Raw genomic sequence first — 20,871 nt, 5'->3', positions numbered from 1 at the left:
GATAGCAATTGAGTGTAGGGGGAAAAAAAGGTTAATGGGGACGTGCATGCATGTGTGTGTCTTTTCTTGAGGGCTAACTAGTCAGGCGTGGTCTTAAACACTCTCTCAATTTCTCTTCTTAGTCTGTGATCTGGTTTCCTGTGATTTGCCTCCTGCCCCTGCCTGTGAGTTTGGCCTGCAGCTTGCTCTGACCAACCCTGGAGAATGCAGACCAAATTACACATGTGGTAAGATATCTTTTTTAGCAGGGAGTGACACTGGAGCATTGCATTTGAGCAACACTGACAACTTCCTTTAGACATTTTTTCCCCTCTGAAAGGTTTAATTTTGGAGCCAATGGAAATGTAATGATTTCACAGGCTTGGAAGAAGGGTTGTTGGCGCTTTCTGAATACGCTTTTAAATTAAGGAAGAGGGAAACACTTTACTCTTGGACGTATGTGCTCTGACCCTTATGCTTATTTTATAAATCGTTTTGATTGTATATGAGACAAGAATATTTTGGCAGGGTAGGAACTTTTCAACTCTTCCTGAACCTGCAGCACAATTTTTGACCTGGGCCTTTTATATCTGCATTACTTCTTAGTCGTTAAGTAGGTTTGTAACAGTTTGCAGTAGCAAATTAGTGCCTTGCTGCCAGCGAACCGTCTTGTTCACTTGCGGCACTCTGAAATGCTGTGTGCTTGACATGGTACCTACCTTCTTCTGCTAGCATGTAACAGAGAAGCATGCAGCTTCGTTCAAAGACCTTCCTGCCCACCGCATCGAGAGCTGACCGTTGAGAAGACCGAGTGCTGTGATAAGTATGAGTGTACCTGCAGCTGCAGTAACTCAACAGTGAGCTGCCCTCTGGGATATCTATCCAGATCTCTCACCAATGACTGCGGCTGTGTATCTACCACCTGTGTTCCAGGCACGGTAAGGGGAATGAAGTGTGATTTCCACAGATGAGAGTATCTTTTCTACGTGGAGCGACAGCACCAAAGTCAGTGCGTAGCTAGATATTAACAAGCCCCCAAAGAGACTACTGGATAATGATGCCAGGGCATTTTACATTTACATGTGTCCGAGAGAAATACACTTGCATCACACTGTTGCTTGTTTTATTACAGTCATTTACTCTAACATAACCAACCTATTTTTTTGTGACTTTGGGATAATCAGATGATTTGATATATTCCTAATGCTTGAATGGCCTTGAAGTTTCATATATATATATATGTGTGTGTGTGTGTAAGGAATTTCAGAGGTAATTTTGAAATTTTTAATTTCTTTCTGGATAACAGTGGTACATGCTTTTGGATCAGTACAGTTACTATATATTCTTTCAATCCTATACTAACTTTATGGAAATATTTGGGACACGTTAGACCTAAACTCCTTGTGCCCATTGATTACCTTTGCCTCTGCCTGAGGCGGCATTGTATCTTATATGAACTATATTGCCACTTTTAAATTTTTGCCAAATTAATACCTGATTCTCTTAAAGTTTCACCATAATTTTTTTTCCTTATTTTGCCAACCTTGTATTAAGTTGTTATATTATGTTAACCTTTAAGATAAGGTTGCTTAGAGGAGAGGTTGCAGGGCAATGTAACCTTTTCCTTGAAGCAACCTTACCTAACAGCTTAACATAGGGTTACACTGTCTTGCATCTCAGGAGATCTAGCCTTTATTTTCTGTTCCTAAGTGGTTCATGACCTTGCATAAGTAATTTTATGTCTTTGTGACTTACTTGCTATACCTATAAAAATAAATGATGTTCATCTCTTTAATAACATGCTGTAAAATTTACTAATAGAAAGTGCAATATAAGAGATGGCACTACTTTTGTGGTAGCTGTGATGGCCTAAGGATACAAGAGGATGAATGCTTGTAGCTCAAAGCAGGATCTTTTCAAATCAGTTGATTTAGCTAGAAGTTGTTTTGTGTGCACAGCTCCTTCTGCAAGACTCACTGTTTATTATCTCTAAATATTGTGTCACATTATACTTCCCGTGAAACTGAGTCAGGCCCTGGGCAATTCGACTGACTACAGATAAAAATCTCCAATTTATTCTTTATAAAAACAGCAGCTTTGGTTGCACTTATTTTCCTTTCCTCAACAGAGTGGCCACAATTTTAAGACCTGTACCATTTCTACTGGGTTCAAAATATTCCATAAAATTTATGATAGGTTTCACATCTTTAAAAGCAGCCTTTCAGAGCCAGCAGTGTGCCCTTACAGCAGCAGTGTGCTCTTTCATACGTTAATTGTTGCATTCAACAGGTGTGTGTGCACAACAACATAGTCTACCCTGTTGGGACAACCTGGGAAGATGGTTGCAGAGAATGCTCTTGCACTAGTATGAGAGATGATGTTACAGGACTTCAGATGATGGAGTGTCATGACAAGGCGTGTAACACATTCTGCTCTCGGGTGAGTAGCGTTTAAACCAGTGCATTAGCCAGCAGAGCCCTGATGGGGATCTGAAATGATTACTTTTAAACCTGTGTGTTTAGAGAAACCAGAGAAAAATAGAAAATAAGTGTTGTAGCAACGAATTATCTTGGGAACAGAGTCTAAGAAGGCCTGAGCATTACTGACTTTACTTTAGGGTTATTGTTTTAGGATCATATCCTGCTGCCAAGGAAATCAGTAACAAGTTTATTTTATATTTCAGTAAAAGCAGAACTGCATCCTGAAGTGTCTATCATTTACACCACTTGCACAATAAGTACTTGTGATGTCTGAAGTTCAGTTTCAAATGACTTTGTTCTAGCTGAAGTTCACTTTGTGAAGAGAACATTTCGGATCTGTCTATTGCTCAGCTCTGCCCATTATAGCAATAATAACACCATATGCTGTGGCCTTTATTATGCTCAGACATCTGCTACGTGCTATAAAATTGTGTGGTCTACTTTTGGAAGCCCACAAAGGAAGTATGAGCTGCTTTGTTATATTGACATAGCTGGTCAAGCAGGAGGAGACAGATACTTGGTACAAAAATTTGGTGGAAGAATTCTAGAAGGGTCAAAGGAATTGGTTAAAAGTCAGCAGCACTTGCTAGTGTCATAGATTAGAAGACTTTGACCATAACATGATTTGTGCAAACAAAAATTCAAAATGGTTTTTATACTTCCTTTAAACTACCCAGTTTACATCCCTTTACATCCCCACCTTAATAAGGAGAATAAGGAAGTAAAAAAATCACTGTAAAGTTAAATGTGATGCCCTAGAGTTGCATTTTGCTCTGGTATCTAGCACCTTGTACCCATAATCCCTGAGCATCCCCATGTCCTTGCTTCATGAGGTTAGCATGGATGGGTCAGTCAGGGAGGACAGTGGAAATACACAGCTTGGGTCTGCAGAAAAAGCAGATGGCAGAAGAGGTTGCACAGCCCAGCCAAGTGCTGACAACCCACACCCCTTACCAACTGCCATGTGGCCAGAGAAGTTGTGCTGCAAACATCAGAGGCTAACACAAACACATTTTGCCTCTTTGTAAAGCTTTCAGGATATACATGGATTAATTGAAGTTGCTCTTGATGGTATTAGCCAATTCCATTCAGGAAAAGGCACACCTGGCTTGAAGCAGTTCCTCCCTAGTCCATGGTCTGGTGTGTTCACAATCTGCCAGTTCAGTAGGCTGTGCGAGGTCCATGTGGAGCAACTAGACGTGGCTGTATGGGATTCAGAATATTCTCTGCAGGTCTTTTGCTGACCCAGGGCTTTTCCCATAGGTTTGTTCTTGCCTGAACCGTGAAACGAAGCCCAGAAGCAGCTAATTTGTTTTTTTGGTCAATGCAGAAGCAAAGCTGAGCTAGTTAATGCTATGCAAATCTCCAAGTTGCTTTTGAATATAATATTAGGCTACATATTGCATTAACCCCCACAAAATTCAAACGGTTGACCAAGCAGCAAGCGTTTCCAAATGTGTATTGTAACATCGGTGCTTTCAGTGGTCCGGTAGCTGATAAAAGTCTGCATGTTGGCCTGTGACTCAGCAGACTGCCCTGGTGTCATTACAGGTGACCAGCTGGAATTTGTCAGTGGGAAATGCAAAGGAGGGCATACTACAGCAATAACTGCAAAAGCCTTTAACTAAGAGGGACAGGTGCTGCTTCTGTGTTTGATTCACTGTGCTGACTGGGATGCGACTGTGATGTTCTGGGTTTCCTAGTGCTGCATGTGAGACAAAATTAACTTGCTTTTTTCTGCTCCAGGAGTAGGGTTTTTTTCTTCTCGCTGGAAATACAGTGAATCTCCAAACAAATATGGCACGCACATTTCCCTCCTCTTCCAAGTCTCCAAATATTTGCCGCCTATTTCCTACTGTTTTTCCTAAACCTTTTAACAGATTTTAAAAAGTCTGCCTTCTTTTTTGGAATGAGTCCCATTTATGCAGTTCCATTCAGAACAGAAGCTAAGAAAAAACAACACATGATCTCTCTTCTTCCTCCTTGCTTTTGGTCAGTTACATTTGGAAGCAAGCTCTTCGTTAGCAACCTTGTATATACAGCTATGAGAAGTCAGAGGTGTTCTTTTTGCTTTCAGAAAGACATCGTTGATAATGTGTCTGGGAGACAGACTGACCTTGGGCATAGAGCATATATGTGCAGCACCTCACGGCTGAGTTAATGGTGTTGTAGAAACCCTGCATTGTCTGACTTGTTTTAAATTCTCATTTGAATTTACACTAATATGTATTTTAAAACAGTTAATCATGCATTGAAATTTGACTATGAACGTTTCAGTTAAGCAAACCAATATCTGAAAAGCAATTCTCTTTTCTGAACTCTATTAAGCTAATTGTGTTGTGATTTTTAAAGAATTTCAGATGCCTTAATACTACTGTATTTCAATATCATTTAACTTACAGCCTCCGTATCAGAACAAGGCTGGACAGCATATAGGTATATGGACTTGAGAAGGTGTGAAAAAAAAACCCCACTTTTTTTGAATAATATTTTCCTCTGCTGTGTCTTGAATACTGCATAATTCCAGAGCAAAAAACCAATCCATTATAAAAAAACACAAAAACAACAAACCAAACTAGTCCTCTTTCTGAGAGTGTAGAGTTAGGTGAGAAAGCTTGAGGGCGCCCAATGCAGTGAAAACCATGAGGATAGATGCGAGAGCTTTCAGCTGTTGCAAGGAGAGGCTTGTTTCTAGTATGGCAATTATTATGGAATATTAAATCTAAATTATCTGGCTGTGTTTTGGCTGATAGCCATAACTTCATCAATAATCTGTTATTCTAATAAAGTATCATTAATGCAGAGCTACAGTTTCTTCACAAATCAGCCTTAAGCATTGCAGTGTCAAAAGCTTTTTTAAAACAAACAAAAAGCCTTGGTGGAAACCATGCCAGTTCTTTTTGGGAATCTGCCATCTCTTCTGCTGCTTTAATGGTTATCAGAGTTGTACAATCAAAACCGTAGCTGTTGGAGAACCTGGATAGCTCAGATTTTCTTTTTTCTTTTGCTTATTCCTGATTCAGTGGATATACATATCAAGGACCGCAGAAGTTCTGTAATCCAGTTTGAATTGGCCTTAAAGCTTATTTTTCAGTTCAGATTAGATGACATTGAAAGTTGTATTGACATTAAAGACATCATGGATCATTACTAAGATGATCAAATTCTCTGCTGCTCATGGATATTAATTCCATTGCCAGGTCTTAAAGTTGTGGAGTATCGTTGTTGACTGTGTCATCTGACTTCTGCAAAAACAGCTTACAGCTGTTTATCTAGCTACACAAAAAGAGAAAAAAAATGTAAAAACGTAATACATGCTCCTTCACCCTGATGAATGAACGGTGCTACTGTTCTCCTGAACATGACAAAATCAGACTCAAATCCTATCTGTTGTTTTAGAATGTGAAGAAATGCTATGGAAAAAGAGTAGATGTTTCAGTAAAATGAACCAATCCCAGAGTTCTCTGAGGATGTTAACAGCAAATACAGACGTCTCATTTGCAAACCAGATGTGGGTTTGCTTCATTATATGTCATAGTCCCCTCACTTTTTCTGTCCTCTTCTATCTTTCTCTTACCAAAGTTTTGAGAAAGCAAGCAGATAATTGCTGTAATTATTGCATGTGCCACAAGGAGGAGTGGTGTCCCCTTCCTGGAGCTTCTTCAGAAATTATTTCTCTGAGAGTACTATTAACCCGAGAAGGGATAATATCCCTTCAGAGAATCATGGTGATAAAATGGATAACAGCTTTCCAAACACCTTAAAATCATGAGTATACTAATGTGAGGGGAGCACTTGCTTTGCTTAATTTCTGTCAATGTTCTTGGAGTTAGGTACTTTGTAAGTGATATAAAAGAGTGTGGTTTAAAGTATTGGATAATTTAAAGTATTAGATGATTATGAGAAGAATGAAGCATGATTTTCTCGGATAAATGTTTAAGACAAAGCCATTTGGCTAAGTGTGTGTAAATTAATTAGGTTAGATTTTCAAGCCTCTTGATGACTGTGTTAAATTAAAATAAAGAACATTTGCACCATACGTGCAAAGGCATAGTGAATGATGGTTGCAATAGATGCTGACTACAGAATCTGTGGCTTTAATCTCCAATATTTCAAATGGATATTTTCCTTCAAAGTAGCATGTAAAGTAGTAAATGGCTTAATAGTGTGTATTAAGGAGGTCAAAGAAATTAATGCAAAAGGAAGACTGTTTGAATATTAGATGTGCAGGATCCCATTTAAAAACTATGAAAGTCTTGGTGGGAGGTAATTTCAAACATCCTGCTTGCATTTTAAAGCATAATTTATTATGGAAATTAGAAAATAATACCTTAATGCTCTAGAGACTTGCAAATGGAGAATTAAGTCCTTACCTGGGGTAAATGAGTGCAGCTCCAGAGAAATCTCTAGAATTGTGCTGATTCATCGCCACTGAAGATTTTGCTTTCAGCATTTCAAGTTGGTTGATATCCATCCTACTGGGTTTTTCTCAGTCTACCATTGCCATTTTCATTCTCTTTGGTTCCTCCAACCCTCTCTAGTTACTATCATCTCAATATGTAAAAGGAAAATACTGGAGCCTTCTTAAAAATACTACGTTGAGGAATAATCTCTGTTCTTTCTTTCCTGCTTTGTTGGCCAAAAGGCAGCTGACATTTTTCTGGCCAAAACCTTCGTGCCCGTGAAAAGATGAACTATGTATACTGAACAACCCTAGAATGAAAGAGGGAGTGCAGAAATATGCCAAGCCATAGCCTGTGGGGATCCCTCTGGTAGCCTTGAGTAGGTGATGAAACCAAAATGTGCATTCTCTGAATGCTACAGAATTAATCCACGTTCTTCTTTTCTTTGTCGCAAACCAAGACCCAGTTCAAAAGTGGGCAACATTTCCCCCCCATGCCGAACGTCTTAATCCATATACTTTCACCCTCCATACAGGAGACCAGCTTTATCTCAGGATTTGTGTTTGATAAAACAGCCTGATCTGGCGGTATAACTGAGCACTTGTCAGGTTCTCCGTCGCAGCTGCTGATTATCACTCCCACGTCAGCCACGTGCACCTGTTCAGATGTGAGGGATGCCTTGTGTTGCCTTAGCCCTTACCTCCTGGGGCATGGGGATTTTTTTAGTCCTGTAGACTGTGATCTGCTTCTCAGTGTGTCAGACAGTCAGACACTTACCAAGGGCTGCTTCTGAGTTTTAATTCCCTGTTTGAAGTTTAAACTCTGTGTTAAAAAAAAAAAAAAAAAAAAAAAGGCAAGATGCGGAGGAGGAATAAAGCAGCAGATCCAGTCCAGAAAAAGCAGGGTACAAGCAGAATATTGACTATAAGTGGATCCTTGAACAAACCATGGCAAACACTGGCATCTCTATACGCTAGTGTCTATATGCTAGAAAATGAAAAACAATGAAGGAAGACACATACTACTTACTCTGCCTAGTTCTGTCTAACCTTCAACAGCACAGTATCTGAGACTTGTCAGATGTTCATGTTCATAGATTGTGCAGCTCAGGAATAATCCTGGTAGCATATATTCTTTGTACATGAGTCATCTAACTGGAAAAAAACAACCCCCCAAAACCCCAAACAACAAAAAAACCACCTCAAAATGCACAATACATTTTCCTTTTCTTAAATGTAACCTTAAACATTATCACCTTTAGAATTAAACATAAAATAAAGCTTTCTTTATTTCTGTGGGCCCAAATTTCCACGGTGTGAGTACAAAAGGTGGGTTTTTCTGACGGTGAAATATTTCTCATGCTGTGGAGGTTCTGTGACAGCGAGGAATCACTGTCCACCTTCTCCTCAAGTACAGATGGCTGCTCTGCTTTTTGAAGAGCTCATGAACTGCTGCAGTTTGCATGTTTGTCTTCTGAGACAGGTTTGTAGGCTGCGGTGGTTCAGGGGCTGCCTTAGGCAGAGCTCAGCAGGCGCTGAGGTCAGGAGCTGTGGTCTCCTGTATTTCTTCCCCTTAAGAGAGAGAGCCCCCAGATTTTGAACACATCGAGCACCCGAAAGGCCTCTCAGGCAGGTTGAACTGTCCAAAACCAACATATCTGTCAGTGCCTTAGGGGTGCAAATCACACCTGGAGTCTGCTGTGTAGCACCTTTTTGTTTGCACTTTAGAGGGCTCTGTTCAAACCGACTTAGTGAAATTTGGGTCCTGCAGCTGGATTTTGCTTAGTCAGGATGCTGAGTTTATTCTGGGCACAAACAGCTCAAGGATTTTTATTTCTCTGAGTTCACCACTAAAATAAAAAATTGCATCCCATACTTCAGATCCTTCAGACGTATTTAGCAGATAAAAGTCATATACAACAAAATGTTCAACAGCACATCTTTCCCCACAAAGCTAGGTCTGGCATTACGTTGTATGACATTATACAAAATGCACTTCCATATCAAAGTCTGCTGATTATTGAGGTTTGCTAATGTGCTTCATACTGCAAATCAAGGACAGCTCATGAAGGGAGGGGAGCAGTTGGGAATACTTCAGCAATTTCAGTTCAAAGGGGTTGTACAAAATAAAATGATTCTTATTTTCATTGGCATTTTTCACACAAACAATATTTGCTTTTACAGAACATCTTCAACTCTGTATTGAAATCAAAATTATGCTTTGACCTTTGGAGACTGCCTAGCTATTAAATATAGAAAATATTATTTCTAATTAAAATAAAGCTCCTTGCTTTCTTTCACTTTGATATTCCAGTGTTTGAATACTTGACTAGTTGCTTCAGGAGATGAAAAGATGAAATTATCAGTCAAAACTGGTCCTTTGACTACATTTCTGACCAACCCTTTCCCTCTGCTTCAGCGCAGGGCAGTCAGATGCCTGAATATGCTCAGACTGAATCGTAACCTTGAAGTCCAAGGAATAGGAAAGGGAGTTATGAGTGCTGATTAACATCCAAGATGCCACTAGAACAATTTTTACCTTTCATTTTGTTTTGTATATTAGTATTATATATTAAAAAAAAGGATTTTTGAAATACTTTTGTATTCCTCTGTAGGGCCATATTAGTGGAAAGACTTGCTCTTTACAATTTGCTAATGCATAAAAGAAACTGCTCACATACAATAAACTAACATTTGGAAATGACTGCTGCTTAATGCTGTTGAAGTAGCTCAGGGTCCTCCGAAAGCATTTTTCTTTTACCTCTTCCCTTTCCATTTCTGCCTGTTGATACCATTGTTCTTTTCTGTCTTGTGGCAAATCTTTGTGCTAATACATATTTGAGCAGATCCTAGCAAAAGGAAGAGGGTTTTGGGTGATTTCAGATTTCTTCTTTCTTTTTTTTTTTTTTTTAAATGTTAGGCGCCATCAACATTTTCTGTATTCCAAGAAGGGGTGCTCCATACCAGATTAAAGAAGATATCTTCTGATATCCTCAGAAGACTGTCCCATTAGTTGATTTGCATGACTTGAAGAGGGTAGTACCTAGAGTTAGTTGATGTAGCTGAAGTGAATGTCTTCAAAATATATATTAAGCAGGAACTAATGAGATAAGAATTTCTACTCTGATGTTGTGTGCATATTAATTTTTTTTTTGGACAGATGATGTTAACCATTTAACAGGATGCTGAGCTGGGTGGACCACTTGTTTGTTCGTAATAGCAGTGTGTGACCTTACAGTTCTGTTTTCAAACTCCCCTCTCCATAAAAAGTTGCTAACGTTAAGCATTTATCCCAGTGTTTTCTTTTAGGATTAGTCTTCTCATTTGTCTTCTATTCCTAGATCAGTCAGTCCTTTTCTTTTCTCCCACAGGGATACAAGTATATCGTCCAAGAAGGGGAGTGTTGTGGGAGATGCCAGAAGACTGCCTGTGAGGAGCAGCTCTTCTGGTCTCGGGGCGATTCAGATCCTCGTTTGCATGAGGTGAGGTGGAGGTGGCATGGACACTTCCTCTTCTAGCAGAAGTGCCCTGGAATTGTTTTGTGTTCCATGGAAGGAGATGAAGAAGTTATGTGTTATTTCTCCTATACGGAAAGCATCACTGAAAAACAATTTTTTTGGGAGCATGTGACTTACCCACTTGGTTCTAACAAGCAAACCCTCTCTTCCATTTTCAGGCTCTAAGGAAGCAATCTTTTTATGTAAAAAAAAGTAATTTCGCAAATGCTAGCTCAAAATAATATTACTAGCCAGACATAATTCTCTGGCTATAAGCTATTTGTTTAAATTATTCCCAATTAATTTTTATTACTCTATGGACAACAGGCAGGTGGGGTGGTGGATTGCTTGAATTCGGAAAGAATATCCTACTTGGTACACACTGAAATATCAGGAAGTAAATGAGGATAGAAACATGAATTATTCTCTGGTTGCTAAAGGTGGTTGCTGCACGTCAGGTCAGACCGCAGTGGTCCAATCCACGCTTGTTCTCTGCTCAGAATAACAGTTTATTTTCAGCAGTGTGCCTCTTCCCTTAGGATTCAAAGAGCCCAATGGGAAGTGCATACATGCAGCCATTTAAAATGTGCTGCAGATACCATACCACTCTGGAAAGCTAGGTGGATATTTGTTTCTTTTCTTGCCTACATCTTTCATTCCTTCAGGCTATTCAGTTTCTTCTGTCCCTAACCCAACCGCCCTTGGCAAGCCTTTGCCTGCCCCAGTAGCATTAAATTGCTTAATCCTATGCAGAGCTTTGGATTCAACAAAGGCAGGAACAGTAAGCTAATTATGTTTAAAATAATAGACCTTCTTCTAACCTTTTCTTCCCTAAGTGTTGTTTATTATAGTGTGTCTGCATTTTCATCTACACCTCACTTTCACGTTTGATATTAACTTTTAAATCATTTCTTTTACAAAGGCAGTCTGCTGCTGTCTTTTTAAAAGTTAATGTAACGTTTTGCAACCTGCCTCTTCCCTGATTTTACCAAGGGCATTTCTTAATGTGGATCAATATTCTGCTCTGCTTCATAAAACAAGCCTTCAGAAGGCCTATTTTAATGTCCCACCATGTCTTACTGATTTCGATTGTCCTAATGGAGTAATAGATCCTTATACTCTGCTGTCCCTTTCTTGCTGTGTCCTCTTTCAACTCTTCTGACTGTTCTGTAAACTGATTGTCGTGGTAAGGATTTGTGGAGAATTGTTGAGTGACAGACTGTTCCTGATGCAGTAAACATGCTTTTTGCAAACCAGAATGTTGGCTATGGTGGTCTTCCTGCTATCCAGTGGCACAAATACTGCTGCCTATATTTAATCCTTTTACAATTTCCCATCAGGTTGGCACAGAGTGGCGATCCCCCTTCAACCATTGCATTATCAATGAGTGCATCCGGATGAACAATGAGGTTTTTGTGCAGCAAAAGAATCTTTCTTGCTCTCAAATGGACGTGCCTGACTGTCCGGAGGGAACTGAACTACGCTGTGACCAAATAATAGACTGCTGTCCTTCTTGCAGATGCGGTAAGGTTTTGTGTATGACAAACGGAATCACTGGAGAATGAGTCATCTCATGTGTTGATCTTCTGTTTCTCAACAGCAATTTCAACAGTGTGTGTTATGCAAGTATAGTACTACTTTGAAACTCTCCTGTATAATTTAGACACCAAGTATAATAGCACCTGCTGCTATTGCTTTCTCTTTACAACTGATGTTCACTGCCACTTTTTAAACTGCTTACCATTGAAGCTATTTTGCATTGCTTCAGAGAGACATACCAGGCTATGTCTCTACAGCTCTAGCCTGCATTGTTAAGTATTTAAAAGAGGTCTTGAGATGCTTTTGGTCTAGGAAGGTTCAATGCTCTCCCCAGTGCCTGCTATGAACAGGGAGTTTGCACGCAGCCATGCTGTCTCCTCCGTGTCTCTGAGCATTGTGGCTGTGGCCATTTCCTAGCATAGACTTGGGTCAAAATTCCAAATCAGATGATTTGACTAATTGGCCTCAGTCTGGGAAGACTCCCAGTCATGTTTAATTGACAAGTACATAGGCAGCCACAGGGTGAGGAGCTAGCAGTGGCAGGAGAAGGAGAAATAAGCACTGTAACTTGCAGAAAACCTGTGAGTGCATCTTCTGCGAGTGCAAGGCTTGAACTGGAGGGGAAAATCTACATTGTGCCTTGTACTTGTTAAAAAACAGCTCAGCAAGGGATATTTGGAGGTGGAATTCAGCATAGCTCTAACAAATTGTTGCCTTTCAAGGTATAATGTAAGAGGGTTCAATTATGCCTCTTTACAGTGAAACTGGATCTAAATGGTCTCAGCTGGAACTCTAATAAGTCAAAAACCCATACCTGTGCTTTATTAAATCTCAGTAATGTCATGATAATAGTAATGCTAAACGGAATATTATCTTCTTTTTCAGTACCTCTGAATGGTTGTCCTCTGAATGGCACTGTTATTGGGGTAAGACACGATTCCCTTTATTTGCTGTAATGGTAAGACATTTAGATATATGAATGAGCTTTTGAAGAACATGAACTTGCCAGGATACAGATAAGCGTACAGGGCAGCTTTGTTCAGACAGAATCTCTGCAAGTGGGACCTTGGGGTAAAAGCAGTGGCAAGGGGGTCAGCATGTGTATGTCCAGTTCATGACCCTGCCACAGTCTTCCTATGTGACAATGAGTATCTCTGCAAAATGGGGGCAGTAACGCTTCCTTATCTTGAAAGGATGGTTGAGGAAAATGCTTAGAAACTGTGGTAATCTGCATTGTGTCATGACTTGCAGGCTACCAAACACACAGGAAACTATCTGCGAGGGATAATCTCAAAAATGATCCTTGCCCACCTCGGGGAAGCAAAAACTTCCCGTATTCTACCTAGAGGATAAGGCGGATTAAAAAAGGATGGAGACTCTTGCTCCACCTGTGTGGAAGGAGAGGTATCCCTCCTTGGCTATTAGCAGGAACAGGAAAACTGAGCTTTCTCACTGTTTGACCTCTGTCCCCTTTCAAGATCCCTGCTGATATGCCCTCAGAGGAAATTTTTTCTCAACTGCATGTTTAATGGATAGATTAAGACATGTTTAACCCAGCCCATGACGGTGGGAATGATGGGAGTTAAGCATCTGATCTCATTTATGCCGAATTTATCTTTGGAGAGCTCTGTCAATTGTCCATTGTTTCCCTAAATCCACATTCTGGCAGCACCTCTGGTGTCAAAGAGCTCTAAATATTCTCATCATTCCCTGGGGAAACAGGTCCTCTTTAGTCATTTAACCTAACTTTTAACCTATGTATTCCTGCATTGTCAATGTTTGTATGTCTTTTTTCATTTATTTAAAAGGTAAGTTTACCCAAGTCTCTTTGGACTTTTGAAATACGGTGGAGAGAACCTTTCTCCATCTATTTCTTCTGGTTCTGGTCTTTTTCATAGGTGATGGGCATAAGTTTATCAGTTTGTTAGAGCTAAAGCCCTGTCATCAAGCATCCATCATTCTGTGTGGGGATTACTTCCCTGTAGAATTAAATCCAAGGAGTAACTCTGCCTTTCTTGTCAGAACACTGGGAGAAGGGTTTTAAAGTGGTAAAATCTGAAATAATCTGCTCTCTCTTTGATTCCTCTATTTGTCTCCTCCATAGTATGTTGTCAAAACTAGTTGTGGCATGTTATAAAGACCATACTTGTAGAGAATGTCATGCAGTATAGTTACTGCTAGCTCCTGCCACCTTCTGTTATATAGGATATGCATATATATATTTATATATTCTGTGTTGCAAAAAGAAGTTGTCTTTCCAGTTACATGCTGTTCTTCCATGAACCACTATGTGAACAACTGATTTTTTTCTCTTCCAACAAAATGTTTACCTGATCTGTCAAGTAAAGTCTTTGTTCTATTTTCAAGTGTTTTAAAATATTTTAAAACACTTTAAAATGAACCGTAAGCAAATTTTGAAACAAAATGGCATGTTGAAGATAAAATGAGAAGTGTCTGTATTTTGAAGACTTAAAATATTTCAACTTCTACAATATTGAAAAAAATTCCTATCTATCTTAATAAATTTTTCCCAGTTTGGAATGAATTCATAAAGTGTTTCAGCTGACACAAAACTATGTTTTGACTCATTCTTATTTGCTATCTGACTATATATAAAAGCTATCTTTAAATTTTTTTCCCCTGTTTTTTTTTTTTTTAATACAGCTTTTAAAATGTCTTATTGTTCTTCCTGACAATTGGTCATTTTATCAAACACTGCCTGTACAAGATTTTGGGGGTGTAGGTAGGCCCCAGCTGTTACGTTCTGTGCTCTTGCTGTCACAAGTGTCAAACATTACTGAAGTTAGTATTCAACAGTGCAGTTACCAAAATGTTTTCTTAGGGCGGAGAGCGTGAAATTCAAGTTGAGATATAATCTTGGAAGATTTCTAAACAAAGTGGCCATTTTTATTAAAAAAAAAAAAAAGAATTAGAGCTTATATTAGAACTTGTCTTAAATTAATGAACTTTTCAATTAAACTAGCTTCATTGAATGACTTATTGTGAGCTAATTAGCTGTATGTCTGAAAGCTTTTGAGCAGCTGGCGTTACTACAGCTTTGTCTTACACTATTCTCTACTTCAGTGACTGTTCCAGAGTTCTGGTCAGGAAGGAAGATGTGGTGTCCACAGAAGTTTATACTTCCTGGATTTCAAAACCTTTATTCTGGGTCCTTTAAGAATAGGTTTCAAATTTCATTTCATATCAAGGGAAATGTTGCTCCATTAACTCATTGACTGAACAGTTCCAAGTTTTGAGTCTTTTACTGCAGTTCTGTTAACTGACTGTGTCCTTAATCCCTTTACATTTTTGTCTTGTATCTGGTTACCAATATTATATTCCAGTAATTTGGTGTATTGCATTCACTCTGCTGTTCTTAACAATGCTGTTGGCTTTAACTGCAGACTTCCAAGCAGGTGGCTGTATTTACCAAAAGGATTATCTGTATCACTCATCTGTTTTCCCAGGCTTTTATTGAGTGGCATTTTTGAAGGAGATCGGAGTAGATTTGGGCTTCATGCAGGTTATTTTGGTTGCGCTGACTAACATTGGATTAGCAGATGTAGACATTTCATTCTAAGTTAGCCAAGAAAACACACGATAGATGTATTATATAAAGGGAAAAAGATGTATCGATCCATTATTTCACTCATTTCTGTCATGCTAGGCTATGTTTGTTCACAGAAAGCCATTGTTAAAGCCATTTGCATGCTGATCTCTAAATACATTAAATAAATATCATAGAACTAAGCTGTGTTGCAAACTTTGGATCAAGGTAAGACCTTCCCCCAAAAGTTCAAGGCACTTGTGTGTGACGATTTCATTTCAACATGTCTCCAGTAAGCCCTACGTTCCCGCCCATAACAGTGATTTTAGTATAAACTCAGCTTTATCTTTTTTGTATTTAATTGGAATGTTAGCACTGTTAGAAGATCCCATGAGGATATCAATTGTAATATCAATTGTGGCTTTATAGATGCTTTCTTCCTGATGTGAAAGCCTGGAGCTACTGAGGCATTCTGTGATAAGCGTTTACTTTTAGAAGGCCTGAATTAAGTACGATTATGATAGCAAACAAAACAAAACCAAAGAAATTTTGAAACAGGTCACCATGATGAGGACATCTCCCAGATTTGCAAGGCTTTTGTATGTACATGCACATGCTCTACTCACCAGTAGAGCAAGGCTAGTGTCAGTGGATTGAATGCCCTTGTGAGGCCATGTAGTCTGTACTAGAACTATCACTCTGGTGGCCAAATGCTTTCCGATATTGAGAGTAAACAAGAAGTCTAGTGTTTCATATGATATTTGCTATCCATCCTTCTCCCATAGGAAAATGTTATGAGTGTGTCCTCATGTCTGCATCCATTGCAGTCTTTAAACCCTCCAGATTAATAACCTGATATTCACTATAAAAGGTTAAACTAAGAAAGCTGAAGGGGTCTGTGTTGAGGTCTCAAGCTGGGTCGTTAAAAGACAGGGATCTTCCCACTAGTATTACCACCCCATCATGTTGTTTGTGGAGAATCTTTTTTTAGACCTCCACAAAACAAGAAAAAAGTCATTGCTATTGCTGGTGCTTTATAGAAAACCAACGAGCCCTGATGACCTCTGTTGTGCTTGGGTGCGGAGTAAGAATGTAATTAAAATTCTTTAATCAGAACATTTGTCCTTCAGTGTATACGTCAGAGTATTGGTTCTGAGCTACCCAAAAACCATTACTTTTACACTGTTACTCTGGCCAGCTTCTTAGTTTTGCTCCATTTGTTTCATGAGTGTTTACTAGTGTGGAACAAGAAAAAAAGGAATTTGAAGATATGCATAGTATGTAGCATGGGAAATTCCTGTTCCAAAAGAAGTCAACAGTGAAATTCCATTGACGCACTACTCAAAGCTTTTATAATCTAGTGATATTCAGTGTCTGTTTACTTTATTTATTAGGTTTTAGAAGTTCTTTGTGAAAATATTTAATAGGTTCCTCCCATTTTGTTCATTCAGCCATAGTGGTTTAATATTTTGAGGTTGAAATGAAAGGCTGTGCACTCGGAAAGCAGGAAGACTTTGTATTTAGAATTCCTTTCAGTGCTAGGAATCCAAGTACTAACTCCATATCCTTTTGTTTCCCATTTAATAGTTTGGCAATTTCCTCTGTACGTTTTAAATGCCAGTTTTGCTTGCTTTGAAAAGGTGATGGCATCCAACAAACAAGGTGCTGGGGAAGAGCTCAGGGAATTTGAATTGTGTGCCAGCTCAGCCACTGATTTGCTTGTAACTATGGACAAATCCAGTTCTTCACTCAGTAATTCTGCTTCTGGTTGTTTTTTTTTCTTTCTCCTTTCTCAATTTTAAGCTTTTAGGCCTCTACAGATTCTAAGCAGTGTTATTACAAGAACAGTAACAAGTAATTTCTGCTCGTGATCTGTGGGTTGTGATGGCTCGAGAATAAAAACTTGTTGGCAAACCAATTCACTACACTCGAGAAAAATGAACTGGTGGCAACCACCTAACAAATAGTCAGGATAGCTCATGACAAAATCTTCCTCATCACTTTCAATGATTCCTTTCTTGCTTGCTAGCTTTGTAAGCAATGAGGTAAGAAATGCCAATGCCATTTCACAGATTAAGGAATTCTAAAGGACTTACTTGAAAAATAGCCTCATGTTATGCTGCTGGTTGTGGAATTACAGATGCAAAAATTTGGGTCTCTGAAAAGTGGGGGCATCGGTTTTCTGTTTTCTCTTGAAAAGAGTTGCAATGCAAGATTTAATCAAAGAGATTTAACTTAGATAAAATTGCTCATTTATTTGAGTTTTGCTGAAGAGACTGTCACTGACTTACAAACTGGTTCTAATGTTTCAGCCATGGAGACGCCTGATGCTGGATCAATGCACAACATGTCTCTGCTCCCTCCAGTCAACATCTTCTCGGAGATATACTCTGACATGTACAAAATTAAGCTGTGAACCATGCCCAATAGTAAGTGCAAGTGGTCTGGATGTTCTTGTTAAGAATGTGTCTGATGAGAAGGTCGTGTTCTTCATCATTGTTCACACCAGTTTATGTTCTGTACAACTCTGGGACCTGTTGCCTTTCTCCAAGTTTTTCTGAGAAGTCATGGCCCTGTATTCTTCTTTCCCTGAATTAGATCAAATATACCAAATGTGATCTGAATCCACAGTGTAGAAAAAGGTAACTTTTCATAGTACACAGGTCCACAGGTGCATTTTTTTGTGTGTATTTCAGACTACTTACCTTCAGAGCAAAATAAGGTTTGGCATATCATTTGCAATAGGAACTGTTGTGTCTCCTTACCTACAGTATTATCTGTCCCTCCAGGGACTGGTAGCTCAGCCAGATCTCCATTCTTCAGGGCTTTCCTATGACTATTCCAGATTGTCTAATAGCTGAGTTCAATAATATTTCTTTCTGGTTCCCAGCCGTGCCTTAAGTGATTTGAGGTGATTGTCCCCACCAGTTCCACTGGCCTTTTTGAAGTCTTTGCTGCTGCTTTGTTGCCATCATCTGCAAGGAATGAGCTTGGCTGGGAAAGCCAGAAGCAAATAGCTCTCATTTTTACTCCACTGACCAACAGTGTGACCGGAAGGCCTGACTAGTTCTGCTCAATCATGTAATTTTCTCTCTTAGCACAAATACCTCAAGTAGGAGGAGATCTAAGCAAGTTGCAGAGGCTGGCTTAATCTCTCCCCTGTCTGAAGAGTACAGACCAGCTGCTCAGGTTCACAGAAGAAGGCTTAAATGCCCTCCTTTTCTGCCTTTTCCTGGATAATAGATGGAGCCCAATGGGCCTAACCAAACCCAGGGCCTGTGCAAGCAGTGGCCATTGCACCAAAAAGTTACATTTCTAACATGATCATATGGGATTCCCGGCTGACATCCAGAAGAGGCATAGATTGATAGGGTCCCTGCAAAAGAGAAGGGAAGAGTCCAGTTTTCAATCCCTAAGTAGAACTGGAAAGGACAAAGTCAAGTTTCTGTGGCTTCATCTGTACTAATGAACTAAACAGAGCAAGGCTGCAGGCTCAAATTATGTCCTGCAACCACTTCTGACAAATTGTCAGCAGTGTCCCAGCTGGCCTGTTCTAACTAGCAAACTTCCAAATAATGCCTGGGCACAGGTCAGTGGTTAGGACAACCCAAAGTCAGCCTGTTTTGTGGGGAGAATGCAGTTTAGACACACATACGTGTTCCACTTGTCTGCAGGGCCAGAAAACTGGCCTTGACACCCTTTATTTGCTGGTATGGATGTAGCCTGTGACAAAAGGGAGAATCTGGAATACTTCGTGTGGTTCTGGACACTAATGTCACCCCTCCTGTAAGGTATGATTATAGACACAGGCTTCTGAAAGGAAAATAAATGGCCAAGCTCAGTACTGAGTATCTTCCTCGCTTCCACAAAATATAACCTGGCAGATCAATGAAAAAAACCCAGATACACTAGAATGAATCTGTGGCCAGAAACATGTGTGCATATATATGTTCCCGCACAAAAATACACAAACATCAATTCTTGCTTTTCAATGCAGGAAGCCAGCTGTAGAAATTAAAGGTAGAGGAATCAATAAAACACATGGTAAAAAAAAAATGGGGAAACATTCCACTCCTGCTTCTGTCACCACCCACACAATTCCCAAACAGCTCCTTTCCCCCACCTGACCCAAAAGTACAGACTAAACAAAAAACCCTGAAGAAAGGGCAATTTCCAGTTGCGCTTATTAAGCACTATGAACTTGTCTTCAGGAGATGTGCAGCTACCCAAGGGAGGTTGCAGGTCTAGGTGTATGCATCCCTTTGTAGCCATTGTAATGAATCTGTGGAGCTTGAGGGGAAAAAAAAATATCAAATAAGATACAGAATGTCTTCATCCCCCTAAGCCCAGTGGGGTTCACACACATACTAGGGATCTTTCCCGTCTCAGTCATTGATTTCATGGTATACCCAGATTAAAAGCAATTCCTTCATAATGGATAAAATAATGAGTTAAGAGTATATACTCTCTCAGGAGCACCTGCTTTCTACTGGATGCTGAAGCTGTGAAAGTAAATGCAATGGTAACTGAAGCGCAGCCAACTGCAGCATATTCTGCTCATCAGGGTCATTTTTTTTGGTCATTTTATGACCTACTTTAGGTGCTTAAATATTTGCTAGTAGAGCAAGTTCACCTATAACAATGAACTATGTTTTCTTCCAATCATTTAATAGTAACCCCCCACCCTCCCCAAATTCTTTTTCTATAAAAAACATATGGATAACATGCATGCCTTCACTCAACCAGAAAGTGTTTGTTGTCTCAAAAATGTTCAGCTCATCATAAGCAGCTGTTGGTTATGTGTAGCAGCTGGAGACATTACTGTGGGACACTTCATGTGTTAACTCAGTTCCTTTCTGTTTTTTTTTTTTTCTTTTTCTTTCCATTACCCACTCTGTACCTTTCTTCCTCTCCATCTAGTGCTGCTCATTCTCCCATGCTCCTTTCCCTGCCACTGTTTTTCCCTTCCTGTGCCTTTTGTGGGGCTCCATTATTCCTCCCTCTCTTTCTCCCTCTCTCTCTCTCTCCCTCCTTTTTCATTTTATTATATCATACCCTCCCTGATGTTCTTTTTACTTTCTTGTTTTATCAGGCCATTTTCTTTTTCTTTCCATAGTCTAAATTTTCTACCTTAGCCTTATTCTCCCCTTTCCCTGCCCACTGCTTACTGGTTATCTTGCCCTTTTCTCCTAGTTTAAGCACTTCAAACTACTTTTCCAAGTTGCACTGTGTAGTATTCATTAGCTTTACAGAGAAGTTCCTGCACACCATAAATACGAACTGTATGTCACTCAAAACATTTTACTAAGTTTCTTAACCTCTCCTACTGTCATGTGTTGTTTAGCGGACCTGACCTTGCAACTGTTGCAGTCAAAGAATGTTGAATTTAGTGGACACAGGAGGCTTTGTACTTGGAAATATACGTCT

General features: G+C 39.5%; 1 protein-coding gene across 1 annotated transcript in view; it reads left to right on the top strand.

Annotated features, from left to right (window-relative positions):
• Positions 1-20,871, top strand: part of VWF (von Willebrand factor) — a 149,165-nt gene that overhangs the window by 116,685 nt on the left and 11,609 nt on the right. The window contains exons 41-47 of the mRNA XM_009324340.1: positions 123-227; positions 712-917; positions 2,269-2,418; positions 10,233-10,343; positions 11,699-11,882; positions 12,783-12,823; positions 17,757-17,873. Of these exons, the coding sequence (XP_009322615.1) occupies positions 123-227; positions 712-917; positions 2,269-2,418; positions 10,233-10,343; positions 11,699-11,882; positions 12,783-12,823; positions 17,757-17,873 (914 nt within the window). The remainder of the gene's footprint in view (positions 1-122; positions 228-711; positions 918-2,268; positions 2,419-10,232; positions 10,344-11,698; positions 11,883-12,782; positions 12,824-17,756; positions 17,874-20,871) is intronic.

This window comes from Pygoscelis adeliae, unplaced genomic scaffold, assembly GCF_000699105.1.
Source record: "Pygoscelis adeliae isolate BGI_AS28 unplaced genomic scaffold, ASM69910v1 Scaffold65, whole genome shotgun sequence".
Taxonomy (NCBI): Eukaryota; Metazoa; Chordata; class Aves; order Sphenisciformes; family Spheniscidae; genus Pygoscelis; species Pygoscelis adeliae.
The sequence above is the reverse complement of the archived record's forward strand: the minus strand, read 5'-3'. Positions and strand labels throughout refer to the sequence as shown.